Here is a 26,425-nt window from a genome sequence, read left to right as displayed (position 1 = left end):
TCCTTCACCCCAGAACGCTTCCTACAGTTGCAGCTTTACTGATGGTAGCACCACTGGTGGGTGTGAGGTAGCATCTGATGCTTTAGTTATGCAGGTGCTGGAGCACTGGTGAGAGCAGAGCGAGCATCAGTACGGCTGCTTGGGCCAGTGAGGAGCTTCTGGAGAAGCTTCCCCAGCTGGGGGAAATGGTGTTCCAGCTCTGCTGCTGTGCAGGCATCGCATCTCTTCTGACTTTTTGAGAAGAGAGGACCAAAGTTTGTAGCATTAAGAGACTTAACTGGGATGAAGAACAGCAAGGAGCGGAGCGTAGGAAGGCATCACTGCCTTCTCTAGCTCAGTCAAGGACGGACTAGATGTGCTTTAGTACTCACTGGCCAGTTTCTCCAACACCTCCTGGGCTTAACAGCATGGGCTGCCCTACTTCCTAGCGCTTTCCTTGCGGATTATCCCTGTCCACAGCCGGAGGCGGCGTTTTTTTGTACTCCATGGGACTAAAGCCAGAAGGTCTGTGTACAGGATATGGACTTCTTACTCATGCGCTGCTGTTGACTGGATCAAAGCGTGCCCTGGAATAGAGCTGACGTCCCAAAATCCCAGTAGAAAGATGCCTACGCAAATGGAACTGCTTGTGTGAACAACAGCCCTCAAGCGACCGGTGGGACTGGGATCTGCCGACCGGTGGGACTGGGATCTGCAGCTATTGCTGTTTAGTACCTTAGAGTTAGAAGAAGGTAGTGGGTAGTTACTGTATGTTGTGTTAGTGCTTTTGGCATTTAGAAGCAGCTGTGTAGACTTGGGATGCTGTGTGCATTGAACCTCTTGGCCATGCAAAATGCCTGCCAGGTAAGAATATTGGAAAGAGTTGAACAAGGACACATCACGACTTGATTTGTTTGGGTTTTTTTTTTTTTTGCCTAAGAAGTAAATCAAATGGAGAGGCATACATCCAACAGCAGGCTAAGTTCTGGAGCCTCCCAATAACACATGCCTGCCAAGCTGCTTTTAACATGTCCAAAACATGATACTGAGCAACTAAAACTTGTGCTTAAGAGGAACCTTCCTGTTCAGATGGAAGAGCCGAGCTCAAAGAGGGAAACCTTTTCCCTGTGAGGCAGGAAACAACCAAGTGCAGCCTGGAGAGCATCATGGATTAGAGCAAGTGGTGCTGCATCTGGGACCTGGAGCGTGGCACGCTGCGGCTGTCGCTCTCGCCCTGCACACCACCTGCAGGAGCAGCTGCCGTGGCCTCAGCGCAGCGCTTCGGCTGTAGTTGTTGGTGTAGGTATGTGAAGTGTGATTCTTTGTGTGTTGGGGGGGGTCACATGAATGTATACAGAGACTGGTGGTTGGTTTGGGAGGGTGGGAAATGGTGTTTCTGGGAAAGACAAGTAAAAGTGACCACAGTCTTGCAGAAGAAGGAAACGGAGGATCTTCTTAATGCTGTCCTCCCATCTGTCTTGGCTGCTGGTCCTAGGAACTTGGCTATGACTCTGAGTCTGTAGCTGGCTGCCTGATCAGCACACCTTAAGCCAGCGTCCAGCAGGGGAGAGAAACGAGTGACTGCACTATGTGAGAGCAGTTCTCTGAAGACCTCTTGATGGTTCAATCAGGTGGGAGGGCAGGGGCAGCAGTTACAGCTTTCCAAAAGAGCTTTAAATCAGGTGAGGTCAGCTTCCTCTGGTCCTCTGCTCAGCAGCTGCCTCTGCAAAACTTACCAACAGTGAGCCACTTCTAGTTTTGCCAATGTCTTATGCTCCAACGTAGAACAAAGCGTGGGGGAATAGCCATGTAAGAGATTGCATGCTACTTGATACCTAGTCCTGAAAGGGAACAGGTTAAAAAGCTGTCGTATTTTCATGCTTCTTGCTCCATCTTGCTATAAATGGACTGTGTAGGAAGTATGGAAGTGGACTGGGGCTCTATACCTCTTCTACAACTAAGAAAGAAGGAGCAAATGGATGCCCCTGCCTGGCAATGGCAAGTTGCTGCAGGAGAAGCATGGCCAGGCCCACTTGATGAAGTGAATTTGTAGCAGGTGAGGTCTAGGATGGAGTTTCTCCGGGTGGCGTAAGGACAGAGCCCAGGCAGAACATCTGCAGCACTGCCAGAACCCAGCTGTGGCTGGTTGTCTTTGCTCGGGTATGAACGGAGGGAAAGGGAAGAGGATGCGGAAACTCTTGTACAGAACTGGTCCTTAAGGACGGGATTGCTGGCATCACAGCCGCAGCTGGCAGCTGAGCATATAATTTGGGATCAAAAGCCTGAGGCATCGCTTCAGGCTCTGCTACTGATCTGCTGAGGGGAAAAAAAACCACCTCCATCTCCACAGGGCCTCGGTTTCCTTGTCAAATGATGAGAACGGCCTTGGAATGATGTCCTCTCCCAGGGGAGACTGCAGTGAACGACCTGTGCTGGTCCAGCGCGGCACAGGGCTGGGAGGCACGTTCCCAAAGGGCTGTTCTTGGAGCTGCCACAGGCTGGGATTAAGGCTGACCCCCCCCTTCTCTGCGAGAGACGGACCCAAACCCTCATGTTCATAGAGCCCTCGCTTTCCAGGGTGAAGAAAGCTCATCATCCTCATAACCCTACTTCTCGTTTATGCCTAACCAAGAGCTGGTGACAAAGGAGAGGCTCTGTCCTAAACTGGCCTCTCCTTCCTGGTCCAGGGTTTTTACTCGGGGACGGGGGGAAAGGGAAGGGGGGAGAATGGGACACTTGAGTTTATACCTCATTTTAGCTGCTGTACCTGAGTTTAGAGTTTATTCTTTCTCCTCTGGTTAAGAAAGTGACTGTACTTAACACCAAGCAAATAGTGAAAATTAAAGCTGTTTCACTTCACTGTCACAATATCTTTCTTTTTTTTTTTTATTTTTTTTTTTTAAGAAACGCACACAAAAACCGTGCAGAGAGCGCTTCAGGCTTGTGTTCTGCTTTATATTACCAAAAAAAAAAAAAAAAAAAAAATTCCTTTCAATATAAAAAAAAAAAGCATTACAGTAGGGAATACAGGATAAATTAGCTCCACTATCTAATAAAAAGAACATTTACAGTTTGGTTTTTTTTTAAAATAGATTTCAAACATTATTTCACACGCAGCCCTTTTTCCCAGGCATTCGTGCCAGTCGTTTGAGCATTAAATAACAGCTGGGAGGCAGGGGTGCCCAGAAGGGCTGAGACTTGCAGGCACGGGCTGCTCTCTCCTATTTCCATCCAAGGTGCTTGGGATTCTGGTCCCGAGCTCTCCAGCGAGCCCCCAAAATTCACCAGAGCTGTTAAAAACACATATAAAAATACACTTGCTTCTACCTACTGTTCTGAAAACTACTGTACAACGGAGGGGGCAGCTGTAGAACCGAGGGACGAGACCAACAAATTTACATGCTGTGCCATACAGGGGGAGTCTGCTTTCTGGGCTTCCCTGTGCATTAAATTCCTCCTCCTTCCCGGGGGGAAAAAAATTCCTTCTGCCTCTTCCCAACTTCCACAGGTCCCCCGCAGCCCTGCATGGATCTTTACGGCTATCTCCAGTTCTGGTTTAAAAGGTGCTGCCTGGCTTGTGCTGGGGTTTCCAGCTGTGTTCCCAGCCAGCTGCAGGGAGGATGGCTTCATCCCAAAAAGAGCAAATGGGGGATCAGGTAAGGTAAGAGAGGAGAAACAGCTGTGCTAAGGCTGGGAGAACAGGCAGGTAGGAGACATCTTTGAAGATACAGGGACTACCATTATGGAATTAAAGAAGGGTTTGGGTTGGAAGGGACCTCGAAGATCATCTAGTTCCAAACCCCCCTGCCATGGGCAGGGACACCCTCCACTACCCCAGGTTGCCCAAAGCCTAGGAAAAAGGGAAAGTGAGAAACCTAAAAACGGAGGAAGCAATGAGTACAGAATTAGGAAAGCCCAAGAGAAATGAGCCAGTGGAGATCCTACTTCAGACGTGTGTATTTACCACTTAGATCTCTGGCTGCTTTGGTCCTGTTCCCCCAGCTCTGGCAGGTTGTCTCCATGCCACTGGTGGCAGAAAAAGGTTTTAAGGTTTTTCTTTTTTTTTTTTTTAATTTCCTTCAGCCACCCACGATGCACAAATCAGATTTATTCACCTCCCAGGCTCTGACGTGCAACAGCCAGGCCTTTGTGTAATAAACGGTGGGGAAAGGAAAAAATTGGGAGGCTGGAGGAGGCAGTCTTGCTTCCCTCCCTCACCTCCAGCCAGATTACCATCTCTGCCTGGGGTTTTATTCCTCTCCTGGGAATTGCTCTCCCAGAACAGCCACTGCCACCAGCTCCCAAGGCAGAAGCAGAACAGATAAGCTCACCTGCTGCTCAAACTGGTCCCTGCAAGATGAGTAGATGCAACGGATTTTTCCCATCTGAAGTGCAGCACCTGCCGCTGGGTACAAATACTGCTGCTTTTTGGCTGGCAAAACTGTTTTCCTTCATTAAACAACAGGGTAGAATTTAATGCTAAAACACCTCGTTAAAAGCAGATCCAGAGGGAAATAGTTCAGAAAAGCTTTCCACGAGGTTTAATGCAACATCTGAGGCTGCTCAGCAGCCCTGGCCTCCTATTCCGTCCCTGGAATATGCTGACTGCGGCACGGGCAGGGGGCTGCAGCTCTCCCTGCCTGGGCTCTCTCCTGCTGATAAGCAAAGAGTTGTTCTCAAATGAAGCCTGGGGAAGCTCCAGTGCCTCCTTCTTCTCCCTCAGTATCCTGATCCCCCAAACTGAACGTTTAGCCAGGACTGTTGTCTATTATGGACCAGTCTTTCTGCTGCTTTCCCTCATTCCATCCCCGTAGCCCGTGCAGTGCCACTGGCAGAGCTGATGGGACACAGCCCCGGGATGGAAGGGAACAGCCAGGCAAAGTGTCCCTGCTGCTGTCAGACCTGGGCACGAGGGTATGGCTTGGCTCCTTGCCGCTGCCTTCTGCCCCCTCGTCTTCCTCGCCAGTGCTGACAGCTTTCAGAGGGGCTGGTTGAAGCCTGTATTAAAATGCTCCATGACCTGAGCCTATAAAATCCGTACAAAAGACCTAAACTAACCAAGAAACCACAGCCCCTTCTGTCCTCCCCCAAACACAACGAGTTTGGGGTCAGGGAGTGACAGATGAACAATTAAGGCAACAGAGAGAAACCTGTCTGGGTTGATGGCCATGACTGCTGGAGCAGTCTGGCTGCAGGCTGGGTGCTCTTAGAGCCTGCCTGGATCCTCAGCAGTTCCATCTTCATCTCTGACCAAGGTCCAACCCCAAGCATCATTCTCAAGTTTGCTTCCCAATCATTAAGTAGGGGATACATTAGCTAAACACCAAACTATCTGACTTGATGTTTTCCGTCTGAGCCCATGGGAGGATCTCGGAGCAAATCCGCTGAGCAGAGATGACCCCACAAGACTGTTGCAGGTGAACATGACCAACCTCAGCCTCCTCCATCCAGCACCACGCCTGGAACTCCCCTTAGGGCTGGAAAGCATGTAGGGATCCGCTGCAAACATGTATGCTAATAGCACCACAAACTGGTTTTTTTTGCAAGGATGAACAGAAAGGCAAAGGCCGACAAGATTTAAACACTATTTCCTCCCCTTCTCAGGAAGGCAGCAGTATCAATGATCCTTGACCAGAGTCGTCATTTTTTTTTCCCCAGGAGACGGAAATACAGCAGGGAACCATTCGCTCTCTTTCATTTTCACAAGGAACAGTAAATCTTGGTAAAAAGAGCAAGGTGGGCACCAAACTCTTGACCAGCAGCCAGCCTTAGCTGAGTCCCATTGCTGAGCGAGCCCATGCTGCCCCTGCTTGGGGCTCCAGAGACAAGCTGGCCTCCTCGAAGCGCCCAACTTCTCCAACAAGAGTTTCAGGGCAAAGCTTCCACTGAAGAACGTGTGTTTTCATTCGGTGGCTGGGCGTTAGAGCCGGAATCGCGCCAACGACGACTACCCACTTCTGAGATGAGCCACCACTGCTTGTTTCAAACCCACCTGGACACTCACGGACTTTGGCCAACCTCTTGCCTTCTCCAGCCTCTGCGTGGCTGTTCTTCAGGCCTTGGCTGTCTAAACCAGAATAAAGTTGCCAAGGGTAGGCACGGAGAGGCAGCTGTGCTCATCCTCCTGCTTCATCCCCACCAGCTCCACCAGTCTCTAGTGCAATCGGCTGTGCTGGGCTCCTGCTCCACGGCTGCTGAGGTGGCTCTGGGCAAGGGTCCGGTGTACAGTGTAGTGCACATCACCTCAAAGTTCCAGCCCCTGAAGTACAATCCTTTTGGTCATTCATATATTACAACCCTCTTTTTTTTTTTTTTTTTTTCCTTCTTTCCCCCCCCCCTTACCCCATTTTGTTAAAAAAAATAAAGTTTTGCGGGTGTTTTCAGATTTTGTTTCTTCTGATTTGCCTTCTTTCTTCTGAGCACGTGGGGAATGTGGTGGTTCGCGAGCCACCTCTTACTGGATCCCTCGAAAGAGACACATGGCAAAGATCATGGCAAACAGCTGGGAAGAGGACAAAAACAAAACAGAGAACCACGAGTCAGATGCATCTTCCAGAAAAATGGGCAAAGACCTCAGGACCACCCATCTCTCCCTCCTGCTCAGAAGTCCATGCCGCAGTGCAAGGGACCCTTCCCACTGCCCAGGGGAGGCTGTGGCTAAATTTTTTTTTTTTCTTCCCTGAAGGCCATCCCTCCCTTCCTTCCCCTGTCTCCAGAACTGTTTGTGGAGCCTGGTTTTGTTCCCAAACTGCCCTTGGTGTTGCAGGGGGTATTCCTACCACCCACAGCGGGCACAGCTGGGCCTTCATGGGGCTGCCAGGGCTCTGCCCAGCTCCTTCTCCTTGGCACAACATGGGGCACAAGGGAAAGTACCCAGCCTTGCCCCAGCAATGCTGCAGGGACATCGCTTCTGGGCTAACATCAGGTCTGGTGGAAGCCCCTTCCTTGGAGACACCAGCAAAGAGCCAGACACTAATGCTGGATAACGGAGTCAATAGAGTTTCAGGCTCTAAACAGAAGGTTTTAAAGTGAAGGTGGACATCTACCACTGCTTGCTTTCCTTCCAGTCACACAACGGTAAGTACCTCAATGGCCAACACTCCGATGGCAAGGGCTCCTGCAAGGTACACGTAGGTCTCGAAGGAGTTGAGGATCACAGTGTAGCAGCCCTAGGAAGGACAAAAGGTGGTGAGACACACCTGAGCAGCACATTGTGGTGTTCTCCTTAGTAGAGAGGTGCTCTCAGCCCCGAGCACCACCAGACTAAGCCCAGAGGAAAGGACCCTCAGGGGAGATGACAGGCAGCCCAGGTTGGATAGGGATAAGGAGGATTTATTTAAAGCCAAGGCAGGAGATTCTCCAATCCTCTCTGATAGCCAGCAGCTCTTTCACACCCCAGGCACACATCTCTGTGCCGTCACCCAAAAGAGCACGGATGAACACCTGCTGATCTTCTGGCTACAGGAGAATTAATTTCATTAAAACGCAGGGCCATGCACTACAGCAATCCTTCCACTTATGCAGCGTAGCCACCGTCGTCTTTCATGTCATTTATTATTGTTCATACAATTAACAGCAGGTAGGTCTTCTTCAAAGGTTTCAGGATGTTTCTGGAAGTCACCAGCTTATCCTGACCTCAGTTTTCCCAGCCTAAAATTCCAACCCACCAGCAAATTTCTGCAAATAGGTCACACATAAAGAGAAAAGTAGATTCATAGAATCATGGAATGGTTTGGGTTGGAAGAGACCTTAAAGATCATCTAGTTCCAACACCCCTGCCATGGGCAGGGAAATCCTCCACTACACCAGGTTGCCCAAAGCCTCATCCAACCTGGCCTTGAACACTTCCAGGGGTGGGGCATCCACAACTTCTGGAGTTTGTCCAATGTAAAAAGGAGCTCTCTTCCCCACTGAGCATATACTTCACTTTTAATCCCATCCATAGCGCTGAGATGTCTCAATCAGCTGATTTTTTCCTTCCACCCAAAAAGAAAACATCTGGGCTGCACAGACAGGACAACAGTTACGTACCGGTGCCCGTGCCAGACCCTGATCCCCGCGAGTGAGACACAACTCCCATCCCTCTGCCCGCTGTTAAAACTCCTTTTCCTGGTGTTTGGCCTCCCTCACCTGTCGGTTCTGAAACCTCTCGACGCCCGCCAGGCAGGCTTCCTTGTTGACAAACATCCCTTCCCGGCTTTGGAGCTCTCGCTGGCAACAAGCCTCCGGCGTCGCCTTTTCCAAAGAGGAGTGTGGAAGATGAGGGATAGCTTCGAAATCTTCTGGTCCGTTCACTCCACAGCAGGCAAACTAGGGAGAGAGAGGGACAGGGAAGAAAGGAAGACCAAGTTGGCACTTCGCCCTGAAAGGAGATCTACCAAATCTACCAAAGACCTGTTCTTGTGGGGATCAAAGCTTTAGTCAAAGCAGAGACAAAACAACTCTTGTTTCCAAAGAAGTGAGTTGTGCTGGTACCTTGGAGCTTCTGTTTCATCAAAGCCTTTTTATAAAGTCCCACTGTTCCCATCTCGTCCTGTAGACTCTAAGGTACCACTGGGAACGTTGCCACGAAGTACACAGGGTTTTGGAGCACATCTAGAATCACTTGCTTGAGATCACCAGCAAGTCTGTAAGGGAGCCAGCAGCACAATCCAGGCTCCTGACCACCCGTTCTCCCCATAGCCAATGGCCAGGGCTGTTGCTGCTCAAAGGCACTGCTAGATGACTCCAGTAAGGTTCCTTTTTAGGATTCAAGTCAGGTCCTTTTTAAGGATTCAAGTCATACTCTGTCTCCTTTCAGTCAGCAAAAGGAAATGTCTTTAATAAAGTTCTGAATCATCATGAAGGACAGCAATCATCTTTTTCTTTTAAGATTAAAATTGACTTTTCATCTGCAGAGCCTGACACCCTGCTCTTCACTCCTGAAGACACACACCGTGGGCTGTACTGAGCACCAAATTCGCACGCGTACGTACACACACACACACAGAACTCCCTGTAGCAGGTAACAACAACTCCAATTCCCACAACAGCTGATCTTTGACCTGCCTAATTAGGATCGTAATAACAAAGTCAATTTTGATGGCCAGTATGTCTATACTGAAAACATACCATTAGGCACACTCCTGCCTGATGTGCCACCTACCATCTCACGTTCCAAGAGCTACACAAAAAGCCACATGCTACGCTGGACACGACAAGATGGGTGAAGCGGGCTGACCCCCAGCACGTGTTGATGGATGCTGACCATGGGCAGCACGGGACTGGCATGGCCTGACTTACTGTGATCATAACAGAATTCCAGGTGGAAGAGAAGACGTCGGTGTCGTTGTTCCTCAGGTAATGCTTCTTCAGCTCCTTGGTGAAAAACTCTCTGGTCAGCTGAAACGCATAGACAGGAGGAGATGTAAAGGCTACAGCCAACGCCTTTCCCAAGCTCCCTTCTGCCAATGCTGGGGGGGTTGTTGGGTTGTTTTGGTTTTGGTTTTTTTTTTGCTGCAAACCTCAGAGGAGAAACATGGGAAAAGCCACTGGCTGCACCATAACTGTATCCAAGGTGAATGGGAGCTGTTGAATAAAACTGTTGCTCATTAAAAAATCAGGGACTGAGTGACATCTATGATGTAAGATAATGTTTACAATTAAAGGTTGGTTGTTTTTTTTTAAATTTTCAGCGCTGTTGGAAAGTGTTTCATAAGTTGAATGAGGACTAAAACAGGTTTTAGAGAGATCTTCAAATCCGCACCCAAATAGTAGTTTAACTACTTCATGAGGTCTGCAATCAAAGCAGGATTTCATTTTAAACCAGTTAACTGTTTAACCAGTTATCTGTTTAACATTTTAACTGTTTAACATTTTAAGCAGTTATCTCACTTTTCATTTTAAACCAGTTAACTTCCTACTAACGACAGGGTAACTGTTCTGAATTTCATTCCATGTGTGAGAAAGCAGAATAAAGCCCTAATACAAAGCTCTCTGGGAATGAAAAGAAGGTAAAAAAACATGTGACAAATACGAAATGTTCAAGTCAACTTATGAATTGGGAAAAATAGACCATTTCCCTGACAATGGTTTCAATTATCTAAGCTAACCCACACATGGGAAGAAAAAAACTCTCTTTATATTTCCACTGTGTAGGTAATTTAAACATTTTTCCTAAGGTCAACAATATAAATGAATGGAATTTCATTTACTCCTGTTTACATTTACAGTAGGATAGAAAAACTGAACGAACGTTTCGGCTCGGAGTCTTCTCAGAAAGTTGGACACCTTGAAATTACATTTACTTAGGATCACTCTCTGGAGGACTAGTAAATATACAAACTTAATAGTCTTCTTAAACCAAACACCTCTACTCAACCTTGTTGCCTTTCCATCGCTTCAGGATGGAAACTTCAAGCAAACCCCTTTTCAGGTTCCCAATAAGTCTTGGCTTGTGTGGTCCCTTCTCCAAAATCCCTCGTGATTTATGATCCAGGCAAAAATCTCACTGCCACTGCAAAGCCCCAGTGAACATCTCACACACGTATACACAGGTATGAGATGTACCAGTGGGCACGAAAGCACCAGCGCAAAATTATTTGTTTCCTTTGTAAAAGTATCACAACATTTAAGGGAAAAGAGAGAAGGCTGTGGTGACCCTTTAAAAGACACCTAAATACCACTTAATATTGACTCCTCTTTTATAAATACAAACTAAGACCAAATTTAATGACTAAATCAATACTGGGTAAAAACTTTGTCACAAAGACTTGAATGATGCAAGTAGCTCAGTCTCACTGCCTTTTAACTAGATTTGCCACTCAATTCCTAAATTACTTTCATGAGACAGATATCCACTCATTTTTGGCTTTTGAATATTAAAATATCAGAGGACATGGCATTTTCTTTCGGGAATTTGATGCACTGAGGGAAGATACAGCCTCAGTGTCCTCCCTTCCTTCCCTTTCTCTGCATACTTTATCCACGCAGCATCCTATCCTGCAGAGACAGAAGCATATATTTTTTTTTTATGCTGTTTTTTTTCTGAAAAACAGACTTTGAAACTGATATTACCGTTGGTAATAATCCCAGCCGACGGCCTTTGGCGGGGTCTAAAACAAGAGAGTCATTTAAATATAAAGTGAAACCTCTCTTTTGACAGCACAATCCCCAGAGGGAATTGTTCAGAGTTTGTGTGTGATTTTTACAAGGCTTGGCCTAAAAGAAAGCCTAGTGCTGGAAGGGTAAGTTCACCAGGAAAAGAACTGATTCCATTTTGTTGCTCTTATCTGAAGTTCGGAAAAATGTAAAAAAAAAACCAAACCAAACAATTGATCAGCAGAAGCATCTTTCTTCTTTTAAAAAAATCACTGATAAAGGAGGACAAGTGTCAGCAGGACACTCCTACTCACATGCCCACGGCCCCGCTCTCCCTGAAGCTATGGATGGCACTGATGAGGTCTGTGCACACTGGAGTATTATGGGAAGAACTACTCAGAAGGGAGCAAAGGACCTACTAATAAAATGAGATCTTTGCACACACTTCAGACAAACAGTTACACCAGCTAGAGCCATGAACAATAAACAGCTGTTCAGCTGTGGGTTTTTTTCCTAGCTGTTCTGAAGGAAATGTCTCCAAGAAGCAAATTTATGCTCACCTTTACACGCCAGTGAATGAATCATAGAATCATGGAATGGTTTGGGTTGGAAGGGACCTCCAAGATCATCTAGTTCCAACCCCCCTGCCATGGGCAGGGACACCCTCCACTACACCAGGTTGCCCAAAGCCTCATCCAACCTGGCCTTGAACACTTCCAGGGATGGGGCAGCCACAACTTCTCTGGGCAACCTGTGCCAGTGCCTCACCACCCTCAATGGAAAAAATTTCTTCCTTAGATCTCATCAAAACTCCCCTCTTTCAGTTTAAAGCCACACTGGTTAAAAAAATAGCTTGGCTGGGATTACTGCAGCCAGATGAAGGGGCCTTATGAAAAAGAGGGCATTTCTGCACCACACAGGTGTGGTGGCAATGGCCAAGGAGGTCACAGCCCTCTTATGCAGTGCTGTAGAATACTGAATGCCGTGCAAGAAGCTGGCTTCATAGTGCCTGCTTGGAAAACAAGGCACACTCCTGTCCATCCGCACCTGCCTGGAGTATCCCAGCATTTCTGACACAGCACAGTGCTCATACTGTAGGTACAGTCACCAGTCCTGCGCTCCTCTCTTCCCTTCTGGCTAAGAGACTCCAGCTTCCCAACCAAGGGATGGACAGTGCACGTTCTTTAGCTTTTGCCTTATGTCTGTGGAAACAGAAGTACTGGGAACCAAAGCAACTTGTCTATTAAGTCTCAGAACTGGGGCTAAAAATCCAAACATCCTGACTCCGTCCAGAGCCCTACCACGGGGCTCTTCTGTCCCTACCATCCCGCTTGCTCTCTTGCTAAGACAATTCACTAAGGCAAAAAAAGAGTCAAATATCCCTTCAGGGTTTTTTCCCATACAGACCTCTGAAGGGCATATAAAGAGCAATTCCTGAACATGTCAAATCGCTCTTCGCAGCCTTTCTCTATTGTTCATGGAAGACATTATTTTGTGGGGAGTCTCCTAGAGGAAAAGGGTTCTCCACCCTCCAAAACCTCCTTTGCAAAGGAAGAGAAACTCTGGTACTCCCATAGCTGCTTAACCACTGCCTTCCTCTTCAGATATGGCTTTAAAACAGTGCTTTGGGAGTCCAGCTGGGCTTGCAGACCACAGGAGCTCACCATCGCTAATACCACTATCCTTCACCCCACCACCACACTCTGCTTCACTGACTCTTCCTCTCATGTCAAATCTCAGCAGAAAACATCTCTCTTCTCCCTTATTTTCATCTCTTAATTTCTTTCACTCTCTCAGCTATTAATAATTTAAATCTGTTGAGTGTTTGGGACCTAGTTTGGATGTAAAACACTACACAAGAGAAAGCTGCACCGAACATTATCTGAATGTGAACAGATAGAGGGTATCTTTCTCTTTGGTCTCATTTTATACACACAGAGAGGCCACAGCCATTGGGATTTGTCTAATGACCACCACAGGAACCCACCTGGCAAGTTTCCATGAAATTTATGTTGCCTAAACGTGCATTTACTACCACACACCTTGGAAGTAATTTGTTTTGTAGGGAAGAGAAAAGCACATCCAAACTTGACCTTTAAATTGCTAATGTGAAGAATTCTTGCTGACATGGGGTCACTGAAAGACCACCTCTGTCCCCATGGACATCCTGTCCAGCCATCTAGCCTCACCCTAACCCAAAGATGACAGCAAAATTAGCCACAAGTGGTTACCAAGCCAGAGGAGCTACCACCAAAATATAGAGCGACAGCAAAACAAGGGTGTTTTTTTTTTTTTTTCAGAAGAAACCTGAGGAGAGAACAAACCACAAGAATTTATAGACTGAGTTTAACTTCTGCACACAGCCATCTCCAGCTATGTCAGGATCTGGCGTTCTTCATTCCTTCCCGTTTAAGCCCTTCCTGTCAATCATTCCGACAGAGTGGGAAGCTGCTGACGCAAACAAGGAGACAAGCTCAGGAAAGATCCAAGTTTGTTCCCCTGCAAGTTTTATCTCACAAAACCACCTCCAGATGCCACAGAAGTCAAGAATAACCACTGGGACCTTATCTTGCAAGGTAACGTATCCTTACGTGTCCCACGGCTTCCCTGGGAATGGAAGGTATCCATGCTTTGCCCAGAAGCAAGACGTAAGCAGAATCCTTGGAAGAGGACACAGCCAACCCTATTGATGGAGTGGCAGGTGTTCCCCATGAGGACATGGTCTCAAAGCCTATGGTGGAACGGGGCACCCACTCTGCGTGCAGAGCACCAGCCCTTCACCGCTGCCTGCAGATCTGAGGCCAAGACAAAAGACCACCAGCTCATAAAGGGGGAAAAAAAAATAAAAATCCTCTCGCTACCTCCCCCCAGGACCATCCTACTGCACAAACACCACGCTGTCTTGCTGTGAGCTTCCCAAGGCTTGATTCTTTGCTTACCAAAATCCTTACATATGAATAAAATTGGCTGAATAAAATATGAATAAAATTTTCTGGCTCAAGAAAATCATCGTTATATATGGCCCGTCTACGCTCATGCCACATTTCTGTCATGCTCAGTACAGGGAACGTGCTGTATGTTCTCCAGCTACTGGCAGAGGCCAAATAAACAAAATAAATACTAACAGTCACTAGTGACCACATCTACTAGTCAATGTTTTTTTACTCAGAGTCGTATTTCAAAGATGGGCTGACTCGAGAAGGGTGACCTAGTTCAGTCAGGCTTTTTTTTGGCACATGTGGGAACATGAGGAAAAAAAAAAAAAAAGGCACAAACCTTTGCTGGTTAGAGAAACAAATGAGACTGTGCTTAGCACTAGTGTAGTAAAAGCTTACTACTAGCACAGGGGAGGGACGATGGCCACGTAATAATATGCATAGCAGCAGAGTAGAGAAAGGCTACATCACATGAAGCTGTGGAGAGAAGGACCAGAAACTTGTCCTATTCTAGGATCTACTGATGGGACTTAAAGTGGGGACATGGGGAGACTTAATCAGAGCAGGTCAGGGGGGATATCTTACAAGCAGCTTTGAGAGGAATCTGGCGAGCATGAGAACATGAAAATTTAAGAAGTAACATAATTAGAAGGTGCACGAGAGTTTTTGCACTGTAGGGCAAGCGTTGGCTCTGCTGGGGAAACGGGAGGTTTCACTATGAATATTAAACACTTGCTTTTAACCTTAGTGTGGCTTTAACACAAAACTTCTCTCCGGTGGAATGTGCAGCTGGTTTGGCTGCAAAAGAACCAGGAAAACTCGAAAAACTTCAGGACTTAAGTAGTCCCTCAGTGTATCTTCTCCTGTGTATATAAACCACCCATGGTGCACACGCTGGGTTAGTTGGCATTCCCTGGCTCGCTGGCAGTTCTGCAGACTCTGAGTAGTAATGAAGCAGGTTTGTTGAATCAGACACCATCTAACACCATGCTCCAGCTGGGTACGATCCCACCTGGGTTCCCATTTTGTCCACCAAAGGATACTTACATTTTCTCTGAAGATAAAAGCCAGGATTGCAGCTGAAAGCTCCGCCAGGAAGATTAACAAAATAAACATGAAGAACTGGAAGAGAGAAGATAGAAAAAAAAAAAACAAAACAGACATACCATTAGGTACATGCGATAGGCAGCAGGTTTTGAAAGTCACTAAAGAGACAGAAAAAAATAACTGGGGAATTTTTTTCCCCTAACAACTAAAAAAACGTGTGAGACAGTAACCTGGAGCAGCCACAGCACCTCTCTGACCACATCACAGGATGTGGGACATCGTGATGCTTTTGTCTGGTTCTACTGGGTAAAGGGGATAAGGCTCCAGGACCCGTAACACCCCCTGATGAATCTGCACCAGGTTAAAACCAGCTTTTGCCAACTTTGATGGCAAAAGTTCTATGGTTGTGTAGATGCTCCTACAGGGTTAAACTGTCCTGACACAGTGAGGGGAATTAAAATACATCATACATCACATACACCTACAAACACACACCTCTCCTTCATCACAACATAAACCATTTTACTGGTCACAACTCATTTCGTATGGGAGGAGGTAGTGGGACAGGTACTCAGATAACTACACCTATAACCAAAGCCAGACTCTTTTCAGTGTGTTCTGCATTTCAGGACAAAAATAGCCTTGGTTAATTAATACCCTCCTCCACACAATGGGGTTGTACCGAGTTAAGTGTGTTAGTTACTCAGGTGGTATGAAATAATACAGTTACTACACGCTGGCGTGGCATCCGTACGCTGGGAACCACAATAAATTCTGCAGGGAAAAAGAGGAGCCAAAGACTTGCTTCCACACAGATAGCCAGACACTGCAGCTAGCAACCAGGTCTCCCATCCATATTAACCATACAGAACCTCCAGAGAAAGTTGGTAACAACCCATCATACTTGTAGCTTGGTCATGCAAGCATCACCCATGTCTTGTACAATATCCACAGCGTGCATATTCCCAGCCTTAAATCAAGGGCACGCTGCAGACTTGGAAAGCAAAATCCAGCAGGTTGAGTGGTAGCAAAAGAGAAACAGGTGGGAACTCCTATGGGAGCAGAGCAGAAAGAGGCTAGGCTCCCACCCTCTCCCAAAATGGCACTAATTCCCATTCTTGGAGATAAAATAGTGGGCTTGAGGAACCATAAGTCTGAACTAGATGGACATTTTTTATGTTCTTGCAGCCATAAAGAAAAATCATCATTTGAGAGTCAGCCCTTCTAAAATTCAAGGATGCCAAGGATTGGCCCACAGACTCACAGAGATGATTTACAGGACTGAGGGAATGTTTGGAAGCGAACTCAGCTTTTGGCACCACGGTTGAAAACCAGGAGTGAACGGAGAACCCAGTAAGACTGCACCACATGGAGGGTAATAAACACGTGGTACATGTCACCAGTGAAGGTGGCTGAAGCAACGAGTAGAAATAAACACAAGAGAAGTCTGGATGGGTTTGTTTCTTTTTTTTTGAGAGGGTTATGGAAGGTCTTTCTGAAACAGCAGGAAGGCAGACGGGGCCAGAAGCACTACTGTGATCCCCAAGCAATGATTTATAAACAGTGTCTGAAACGCTGTGCACCGTGCATTTCGGTCATGGAGAGAGAATCCAAACTACCTGCTCAGAACGGGAAAAATGTTGGTTTGCTGTCAATTATCAGAGCTACAAGCCACTGGAAAAGTGGACTCACCACCTCGTCTTGTTTGTCTTCCTGCTTCTGCAGTGCAAACCAAAGAAAAGGAGCCTGGGCTCAAATGACAGAAGAAGAAGAGTCAGATGAGCAGGGACTTGGGTTGCTAACAGAACGCTGTTGCTTGATTTTGCTGAAGTAGTTAACTCTCTAATTTATTCTTCCTGCTGGAGTTTTCTGTGTTGCTTCTGTTTTTTTTTCCTGCTCAGAGACTGTTTTGGTTTTAATTTCACTCCAGGAGGGCAAAGAACAAGTGATGAGAACGAACGGTGCTTTGCAAATTCACATCATCATCCATCAAGGGATCTCAGCGTAGTCACTAAGAGGTCTAAGGTGGTGATCAAGTGATTAATCCCATCGCCCTGCTAATTGCATTTCATTTACTGATTACTGGGAGACACATGTTCACCCAAGCTCCAGCACAGGTCTGTGCAGCAGTAGAAGCAGCCATTCCCAGATTATCTCTGATAAGCTTCATTATCACTCCCAAACTGATTTACACTTACACTGTGCAGTCTGCGTCACGGATTTGTAAGAGTCGCTGTAGGAAAAAACACGAGCAGCCATTAGGGCTGATGAGAAGATGGATCATCAGTGTTCCAGAACTTGCTCTCACTCTGCATGCTAAGGAGACTCAAAATCTGCTTAGTATGTTTTGCCTCTCAAAATTAAATGGATTACTGGTACATGAGAGCACTAAGGAGTCAGATGGTCAGTGCAGCATATGGGACGTGGCAACCTCATCTTCAAACTCATGCTTAAGACCTGGCAATTAAACATGGGCACCCCCCACATCCAAGGTGAACATCCTGAGGGGTGGGATCTCCCATGTTGGTAAAAAATCCTGCCTCAGCTCCCGGCGATGGTTACAGGTTTACCAGAAGTTTCCACAAGTCAAAGTTTCGTGTTTCCTTTTCACAAGTCATCCACTGTTCCAGCTTCAGCAATGCTGCTCCAAAAAAGAGCAGCAACTGCCTTTAACCCAAAGAACCCACAAATTGATGAGACGCTCAACGTGAGCCGGCACCGTGCGCTGGCAGCCCAGAAAGCCAACCGTGTCCTGGGCTGCACCCAGAGCAGCGTGGGCAGCAGGGCGAGGGAGGGGATTCTGCCCCTCTGCTCTGCTCTCCTGAGACCCCCCTGCAGTGCTGCGTTCAGCTCTGGGGTCCCCAACACAAGAAGGACATGGAGCTGCTGGAGCGGGTCCAGAGGAGGCCACGAAGATGATCCGAGGGCTGGAGCACCTAATGAATGGTTTGCCTTTCCAACACCTAACTAAAACAGACTCCTATCAGACTTCTGGTTTCACAGATGTTTTATGCATTTTAACAACAGCTGGTGTGGCCCTCAAAAAAAAAGAAATTAGCAATGTATCTCTTTGCACTTGATATCAGCACAGATTCTCATCCAAGCACTTCGCTGCTGTTGGACATGAGATGGCAGCTTGTTTAAGAGACTTGACTTTGATACCAGAAGCCTTGGAAGACCTGATCAAAGCGGAACACTAATTCCTCATCCAGCAATTACTTTGAGAGTTTCTCCTAGTCCAGGCCATTACTTCCAACCCATACATTTCTCACATTCCAAGTAATAAAATAAAAGTAAATAAATAAAGTAGCAGGGCTCAGAACCATCTCTAACAGTCAGAAACGTAATAACCACAAAAATTGAGTGCACTGAAGTATAACTAAAACACCAGGAAGAACATTCAAACCATGATGCAACTCTGATGTTAAATCAGAAGAGAGCATGGCCCAGAGCTCCGGTCCTCCAGCCAGGTCCCCAATCTGTATGCAGCATATGTGGTCCAAACTGGAAATGTTACTCTCCCAGTCACTTAGAATCAATGCTTCTCATCAAAAATAACTTCTAGTTTCTCAAACTGACAGGGACAAGCTTTGGAGTAACCTCAGGCTCATTGGGCCTGATCCTTTGCATTTTATTAGGTTCCTCTGGGCAGATCTCCGTGACTTCACAGGTGATACATTTGGTTTTCTGATTTACTTCTGAGGCAAGTCACTAGAAACCAAACCCACAACGCCTTCCAGAAAAGGGTTCTTAGGTGCAAGTTATGAATTCCAGTAGTGGGTGAGCCAAGTGCCAGAGAGAATTTATCTCAGTGGAGCCAGGCTCAACTCTAGGAAAAAAAAAAAGCAAGTTTCATCTTCAAGAAGGTGGACTTTCCTGTTCTCTTTAAAGTTAGAGATAAGCCTCTTTTGCACTGGGAAACAGCTGTGCAAGATACAATCAAAACAAAATACTAAAGAGCAAGATATTTTTAAAAAGAAAACAAAAACCTCCAAGCCCCAACTTTCCCAGAGGGAGAAACAAAAGGTCACACTTGACAAAAATGAAAAATAAAACTAACGATCTTAGTGTTTCGACACATAACTGGTAATGTCTCCCAGTAAGAGATACTGGCTGGAAACCCTATGGTATCAGAACTTATGGTGGAGGCCAAAAATGACTTATTTTAGAGCCTAGTTCTTTGTAAATAGTACTTGATAACCACATGGGCTGAAATTTAACCCTATCATTCAGCAGAAAACCACCCAGAGATAACAAATATGGTTCCTTCTAGGAGCAGAGTAGGCTGCACAGGAGGGTGATCAGCTATTGAGAGCTGCAACACCGGGCCACCGTGCAGGTCTGAGCTGGGCCTTTCTGCTGACATGGGAGGCTCCACACAGATGCTCTGCTCTAGATGTTCCCTCTGCTTTGTGGTGAACCAGTGAGGAACGAATCCACGAGCGGAGCTGTGGGTCTTAGGGGGACAAAAAAGGACCATTTTTGGTCACTTCGTAAAAGTGAAAAACAAAACCCAAATAGGACCACTTTGAAACGAAGCTTAACAAAGTCAAAATAGACTCCACATCCACTGGGCTCAAGCCTGGTCCAGGGAAGAAGCAAATTCTCTGTATTTCTAGCTGCACATAAAAGTACCTCCTTATTATCTAAGGGAATAATGGCTACAGTAACAGACACCCATTCACACACGTACCACAACATCAACTACCCAGTCACTCCCCTTCTTGGGAAACACCAAACGGCCAACAAAACCCACAAGGACACTTACAAAAAGCAGGAGGCATTTGTTCTCACGGATGGCACCACAGCAGCCAAGGAAACCCAGCAGGAAGAGCATTGCTCCCATGGCCAGCATGATGTACGCTCCTGTGAAGAGCAGAGGGTTGGCGGCCACTATCTCTCGGAAACCCGTGGGATCCACGATGACCCAGATCCCAACTCCCAGCAGGCACGCTCCTCCCAGCTGTCATGGCACAAGAAGAGAGGAGGAGATAGGTCAACATAAACCAACTGGATTCGTTGCCATCTTTTGATCAAAGGTGTTGACTTGGAGAATTTGTCTTTCTTCGTGGCTTATATTCTCCACTGAGTAGGTGACTGCTGACACGCTACTCTTAGTATTTCTTTCTCACTAAATGTAAATTTATAGCAAAAGCACCTTTCTTCCTTTACATCCCACTCTGCCGTTTATTCACTCCCTCATGCTGGAAGACCAAGTCTCCAGCTGCTGCCACATCTGCAGGGGAATGCCCAGTGAACAGGCACATGGGAACCCTCCCTGCCACCAAGGCCATGGCAGCTCAACGCTCCAACCCTTCCCACCAAAAGTAAGAGCAACAGGGTCACCAAGAATGACTCTACGCATGGTAGGAAAACGACAGTGTTTCCCAGGGAAAACCTCAGCAGGGCACCCAGGACTAGAAAACAATTTCTTCTGCCATTCAAAGACAGCCCACGTCCACCACCAGAGCCTTTCCCCCTGGTCTCCCTGGCCAAGGACAGGAATAACTTGGACAACAGCAACCACTGCGCTGGCTCACTGAATGTCTGAGCGTCTTTGGGTGCCACAAAACCCTCCGTGATGGCTACTGCAAAGCTGAGGGGATATTCTGTACCATGGTGGCTTCACCAAACGACAGCCTGGGGAGCAGCAGGCTGCTGGGAAGAGAAGGTTGAGGAGAGAAAGTGGATTCTAAATACTTACAAATATAAAGAAATTGAAAAGAAACATCAGGTACTTCATGCAGCTCAGACAGTCTCCCTCCATGGTCTTCAGGTCCTTGATCCAATTCTCCCTGCAAAACACCAGCACTTCCTTAGCACGTTCATTTCTTACTGGAGCGACACGATTCTATCTCCATTTGTATTTCGCTCCGGATTCTGGGGAATTCATTATACAGAAAGGCTCGTTTCTTGCCTGAACAAGGCAGCACAGCACAAGTTAGTAGCAGAGGATGACCACAATGAACTTCCTTTGCGTTCTTCTAGGTCTAAAGGAGCACGCAGACGTGAAGACGAAGGTCACAGAAGAGGAAAGCTTTCGCTTTGCTCGCAGAGTGAGATGCTGGGGAAAAAAAAACATTCCTCTGCACTTGAAGATTTTTTTTTCCCCCCAGTCTCTACAGCCTGTCAAGTCTAAGAAGCACTGGATCTACCTGCCTACTTGGCACCTCCTGACACAGGAGCCAGAAGAAGCTGTGCCCATTTGAAAGGCTCACAAGCAAGCGTTTGGGACAGCTAGCTCCGTACAGGCTTCCTCTCCGGAATGAATGCCACACAAACATGGACAACACTTTAAGGAAAACTTGAGGACTTTTGGAGGAGCTGGGCTGGGAATGATGGCAGTGTGTGGACACGGGAGGGCTGGAGCAGGCTGTCCTCACACAAGTTACTCAACCTGGGGCACATCACCTGCTTGTCATCCAGCGTCAACTGTCACTGTGCCAGTGAAGTCCTGGTGGTCTACATCCCACCTCACACAGGTTTTTTACAGGCATTGATCAACATTGGTAAGCTTTCAAGACCAGGCAAAAAAGGCTAAGGAATCTTAACCAGTTTTGAAACTCCATGTCTGAATTCACAGAATCATAGAAGGGTTTGGGTTGGAAGGGACCTCAAAAATCATCCAGTTCCAACCCCCCCGCCATGGGCAGGGACATCCTCCACTACACCAGGTTGCCCAAAGCCTCATCCAACCTGGCCTTGAACACTTCCAGGGATGGGGCAGCCACAGCTTCTCTGGGCAACCTGTGCCAGTGCCTCACCACCCTCAGTGTAAAGAATTTCTTCCTCAGATCTAATCGAAATGTCCCCTCTTTCAGTTCAAAAAACGCCAATCCACTGATCTCATCTGAGAAACAGGCGTTCTGAGCGACTGTTTCAGTGCTGGAACTTGGAGCTGAGAGTAAAACACATCCTTTCCGGTTCCTGCTGACAGGCTGCATGGAGAAAACAACTGACACGAAAGGACACAGAGACCCACAGAGCTGCTTTTTCCTTCCACTTTTCTTTTCCAGCCATGCACAAAAATGGCAAATTTTGTAAGCGACTCCTACCACGCACTGATGCAAGTGCAACAAAACCCGAACAAAACAAAACATCTTAACCTACCTTTCAAAAACATCTTCTTTCCCCTCCTCCAGGCCCCAGATTTGGGACAGATTAAGTTCTCCTCTGCAGGAGACATTCAATGCTAAGCAAACATTAACAGGCAGAACTGCAGAAGACAGCGGCTGACAGATGCTTTCCCTGACTTGTCCCATCTCGGACTGGTGAGACATATGAGATGTGTTTGGTTTTGTCTGAAATACGGCTATAAACGTTCAGCTTTTTCTTAGGCACATTATTCTAGATTTCCCCCTCTAATATGAATTTTATCTTGCAAAGCAGTGGGGAGGCTAAAAATTCCCAGCAGCGTAGCCAGGAATCGTACGCCAGCTGCTGTAATCAGTCAGGAATAAAATCGAGTTTTTCAAGGCAATGCATTTTTTTTTGTTCTCCAGCCACCATTTATTTCCTTCCTTCTGACATTTGCTTCTGCACGCCTTGCAGCTACTCTGAACTGCACATATCTGAAGGCAGCTGCTCAATCACCCCCCCAAAAACTGCTCCCAAGCTTCTCTTTGCTAGCACTGACGTTTCCCTCTACCCCCAGCATCCCTTTTACACTGGACTGAAACCTGCGGGTTCACTTCAATTGCTCCTTTACCTTTGCCTTGGAGGTGGAATCACTCAAAAACTTAGGTTGGACAGGACCTCTCGATGTCGTTGAGTACAAACACTCACCTCCTCCAACCTGGGCCAACTCCAAAATTTGATCCAGCTTCAAAGTCAGAGCAGGTTTCTCAGGATCACATTAGTTAAGCTCTGAGTATCTCCAAGGGCTGAGATTCCCCACTCTCCCTGAGCATCTCTTCCAATGTTTGACCCCTCTCCTTGTGAAAAACCTTTTCACAACAGCTGCCCAAGGTGTGTCCAAGCCACCTTGTGGCGAAAGGAACAAGAGCATCTCTCAGATGCGCCAGTCTATCAGAACTCTCATGAGCACCCTATGGTCACCAGTCTGTATCCTCGCATCTTCCATATCTCACCACACCTTCCCGCTACCAAAAACACGTGTGTGAACCATTTTCCTTGCCTACCATTCCAACCACCTAATCCCTGCTCCAACATACCGCTGCAGGCTGTTTGTATTTCACTGCATAAAATCCAGGCATTGTGAACGTGCCTGATGACTCATCCCAGTCTGTCCACCTCTACTACTTGATAGAAATCACAGAATAATCAAGATTGGAAGAGATCTTTAGAGGTCATCTTGTCCAACCCTCATGCAAACGACTTTTTCAGTTGCTTATCGTTGCATCACGTCGTCCAGGTGTATCTTCCTGCACACAAACGTCTCTTTGCCTTCAACATGCATGAAGACCTTGTCCATGGAACTGATCTGTTGCTTCTTTTAAAACCAAGGTACCAGTTCTGCAGTACCTCCTACAAAATATCAGACGACGGCTTGCGGAGCAAAAGGTGCTAACTCACACCTACTTTCATATTCACACACAATGAGACCAAGTAGATGCAGAAGACTCTCCAGAACCACTGCCAGACAGCCTTAAAATGAATTAGAAATGTGGACCAGATTCTCTTCCGAGTCAATGCTTCAATTTCTAGAGGCTGTCCCAGCTGAAACGTCACTAGAAACATCTCTGAAGCTCCAAGTTGCACTAGTGGTGAAGGACCACCACAACCTGGCATCGCTCCATTGCATCCTCTCCCCAGCAACATGGCAGCCCACCCTTTGGCTTGCAGGTATGGGGACTTGGCTCAGCATGTTTGCCTTCCTTTATGGAGTACCCCTCTCCCAGGGGGATTTCTGCGTTTGCTATCTGCCAGCTGTACCCAACTCTTTTAAACCCAAGTGGTGGGGTCTGCTAAGAGAATGTATCTAAATAGCTGGTGTCTTCCAGAAAACCATCTCAGAGTATTATTTCCACGCAGTCTGCTCCTCTAGAAAGAACTGAGATAGGGGCAGTGGAACGAGGAGACCGAAGGGGGCCAACTTGCTGTGGTACACCTTGCAGGTGACACGATGGCAGAGGAGCTGTATCACTTACTCCTCTCCTGCACACTGTAGCTACACCCAACCAGCCTTGACAGAGATACAGAGAAAGCATCTGGCGTGCAGAAAGAAAGAGCCGTAAAGAAGATTCACCTTCGCAAATCTTGGGACTTGAAGCACAGTGTCTTCTCTAGTCTTCAATTGTCCGCGTCCCCCATGTATCTCTTTCTAGCCAAGCTCGTCCTGAAAGAGAAAAATACACAATTACTGCAGAACTCAATAAAATGCAATCACGTTAAACACACAATTTATTAAAACACACCATCCTGATGAATATGCTCGGTCTAATTGCCACCTTAATTTAGCGTACATTAGCACTAATGAAGAGCTCTTAATACCCAGTGAGGGATCCAATTCCTCAGAATCTCTTTAACAACCTTTGGGGTGTTTTAAATGCCCGCAGACCACATGTATATCCATAGTCCCATTACACATGCACCTCATACCACAACAGGACGAGATTAATACCAGCTGCACCTTCAATATTTTATAGGAGGTTTAGACAAACTTTAATCTGCTGTGACTTCACAGCCCATTTACCAGGAAAATGGAAAAGGCAGAGGAAGGGAGATGGAATGCATCTTTGGGAAGCCCAGCCCAGCCATTAGGATCAACCATCTGAGACGCTGAGAGCTATCCCTCGTTCTTCCAGCCAGCTCTCACGCCAACTTGAGCAAACTCTAACATGCCATAAGGGGTCCAAGACTCACATAGGGTTGCTTGGCACCATAACTCACTCCCTCATCCTTTGCAAATCGTTTTGGAATACTGGCAGCTTTGCGAAAGCCTCTGCTTCCCGGTGAAGGATCAGATAAGTCACCTGGGGCTCTCCCTACTCTCCCACCACCAGCATTTCATTGTGATTTCCAGAGGGGTGTTGCGTTCAACATCTGTTTCCCACAAACATTTGTGAAGGCGCCTTTGAAAACCGCCTCCCGTTAAGACGTCGGTGAGCAAAAGTCTATCGCTCGTTGTCGGCGGGAAGCCAACAGAGAGTTTCAAGGTGGCTGAAACTATGGCATGTAATGAATATTCACAGACTTTTTGCTTTGTGTGAATCTCTCCCTTTTAAAGTCCTCCCTCTGCCCCCATGGACCTGAAGAACGAGCAGGGCTGGCTTCCCTTTTGAAATCCAGAGGGTACGAAATTCCATAGCCAGTCAACCCATCTCCACTGCCCCATGGGAGAGAGCCCCTTTTTGACAGTCGGAGCCCGGTGTGCACCTTTACCATTTTATCTTTTTCCTTTGTGTGCGGGGACACTTCACCCTCTGTTTCGCACGGGAAATCGAGAGACAATTTCTTCAGTTGTCCTGCCCTGTGATGCCACTACCCTGGAGTAGCTACTGCCAGGAGAAGACAGCTCTAACTTTCAAGCAGAGATGACGCTGTGCTATAGAAACCCATCATTAGGAAAGCAATCAGAATGAGAGGATTTCTGCTCCTACTGCTTATGCACATAATTACATCCCTACAAGCCCTCAAAGGTCTGCGTGGGAGAGGATTTTTTTTTTCCTTATTCCTCTTAAGTCACAATATTTTAAAGAAATTACAGCACCACAGAGAGGAAGAGTTTAAATGCTTCAGTAGGTAGCAGCAGGTGCTGTGTCAGGAGAGATGAAAGAGCGTGTTTGGTGCCAAACTATAGCAATATTCCATCTTATTCTATGGCCCTAAAGGGCTGGAAGTCTAGAACCCAATCTAGAACCAACAAGTGAGCTAGAACACAGTATAGAACCAACAAGCGAGCTAGAAGTTCAAGACCATCTTCCTGAACATGAAATTGAGTACATAACAATCAGGAACCAGTAAGCAAATTGAATCCCAAACTAGCTACATAACCAAACCAAACCCCAACCTAGAACCAATAAGTGACCTAGAACCCAATCTAGAACCAGCAAGTGAGCTAGAAAGTGATCTAGAACCTACTCTAGAACCAACAAGTGATCTAGAACCATGATCTGAGTTAGGGCTCTGTCTAGGGCCAAAATTTAGCTCCGGAGTCCTCCACACAAGAAGGACATGGAGCTGTTGGAGTGAGTCCAGAGGAGGCCACGAAGATGATCCGAGGGCTGGAGCACCTCTGCTATGGAGACAGGCTGAGAGAGTTGGGGCTGTTCAGCCTGGAGACGAGAAGGCTCCGGGGTGATCTTATTGCAGCCTTCCAGTACCTAAAGGGGCTACAAGAAAGCTGGAGAGGAACTTTTTACAAGGGTGTGTAGTGACAGGACAAGGGGCAATGGCTTTAAACTGAAAGAGGAGAGATTTCG

At 46.9% G+C, this 26,425-nt stretch overlaps 1 protein-coding gene across 1 annotated transcript; it reads right to left on the bottom strand.

Annotated features, from left to right (window-relative positions):
* Positions 1-6,433: 6,433 nt before the first annotated feature.
* Positions 6,434-20,808, bottom strand: TSPAN18 (tetraspanin 18). The gene is made up of 7 exons (XM_086613871.1): positions 20,746-20,808; positions 19,810-20,004; positions 15,042-15,116; positions 9,262-9,360; positions 8,110-8,289; positions 7,065-7,148; positions 6,434-6,481 (listed from the first exon to the last, which is right to left on the bottom strand). Exons 1-7 carry the CDS (start codon positions 20,806-20,808, stop codon positions 6,434-6,436), a joined length of 744 nt encoding a protein of 247 aa, XP_086469997.1.
* Between the last annotated feature and the right edge of the window lie 5,617 nt (positions 20,809-26,425).

The sequence above is a fragment of the Tauraco erythrolophus genome, chromosome 6, assembly GCF_009769465.1.
Source record: "Tauraco erythrolophus isolate bTauEry1 chromosome 6, bTauEry1.pri, whole genome shotgun sequence".
Lineage (NCBI taxonomy): Eukaryota > Metazoa > Chordata > Aves > Musophagiformes > Musophagidae > Tauraco > Tauraco erythrolophus.
This window is presented reverse-complemented; position numbering and strand designations above follow the sequence as displayed.

Excerpts from the sequence above, each read along its gene's own strand:
- TSPAN18 (XM_086613871.1), bottom strand. The coding sequence starts at position 20,808 with ATGGAGGGAGACTGTCTGAGCTGCATGAAGTACCTGATGTTTCTTTTC. Across the intron at positions 20,005-20,745 it reads TTTTCAATTTCTTTATATTT|CTGGGAGGAGCGTGCCTGCT; the intron begins GTAAGTATTTAG and ends GTGCCATGACAG. Across the intron at positions 15,117-19,809 it reads ACAAATGCCTCCTGCTTTTT|TTCTTCATGTTTATTTTGTT; the intron begins GTAAGTGTCCTT and ends TCTCTCTTCCAG.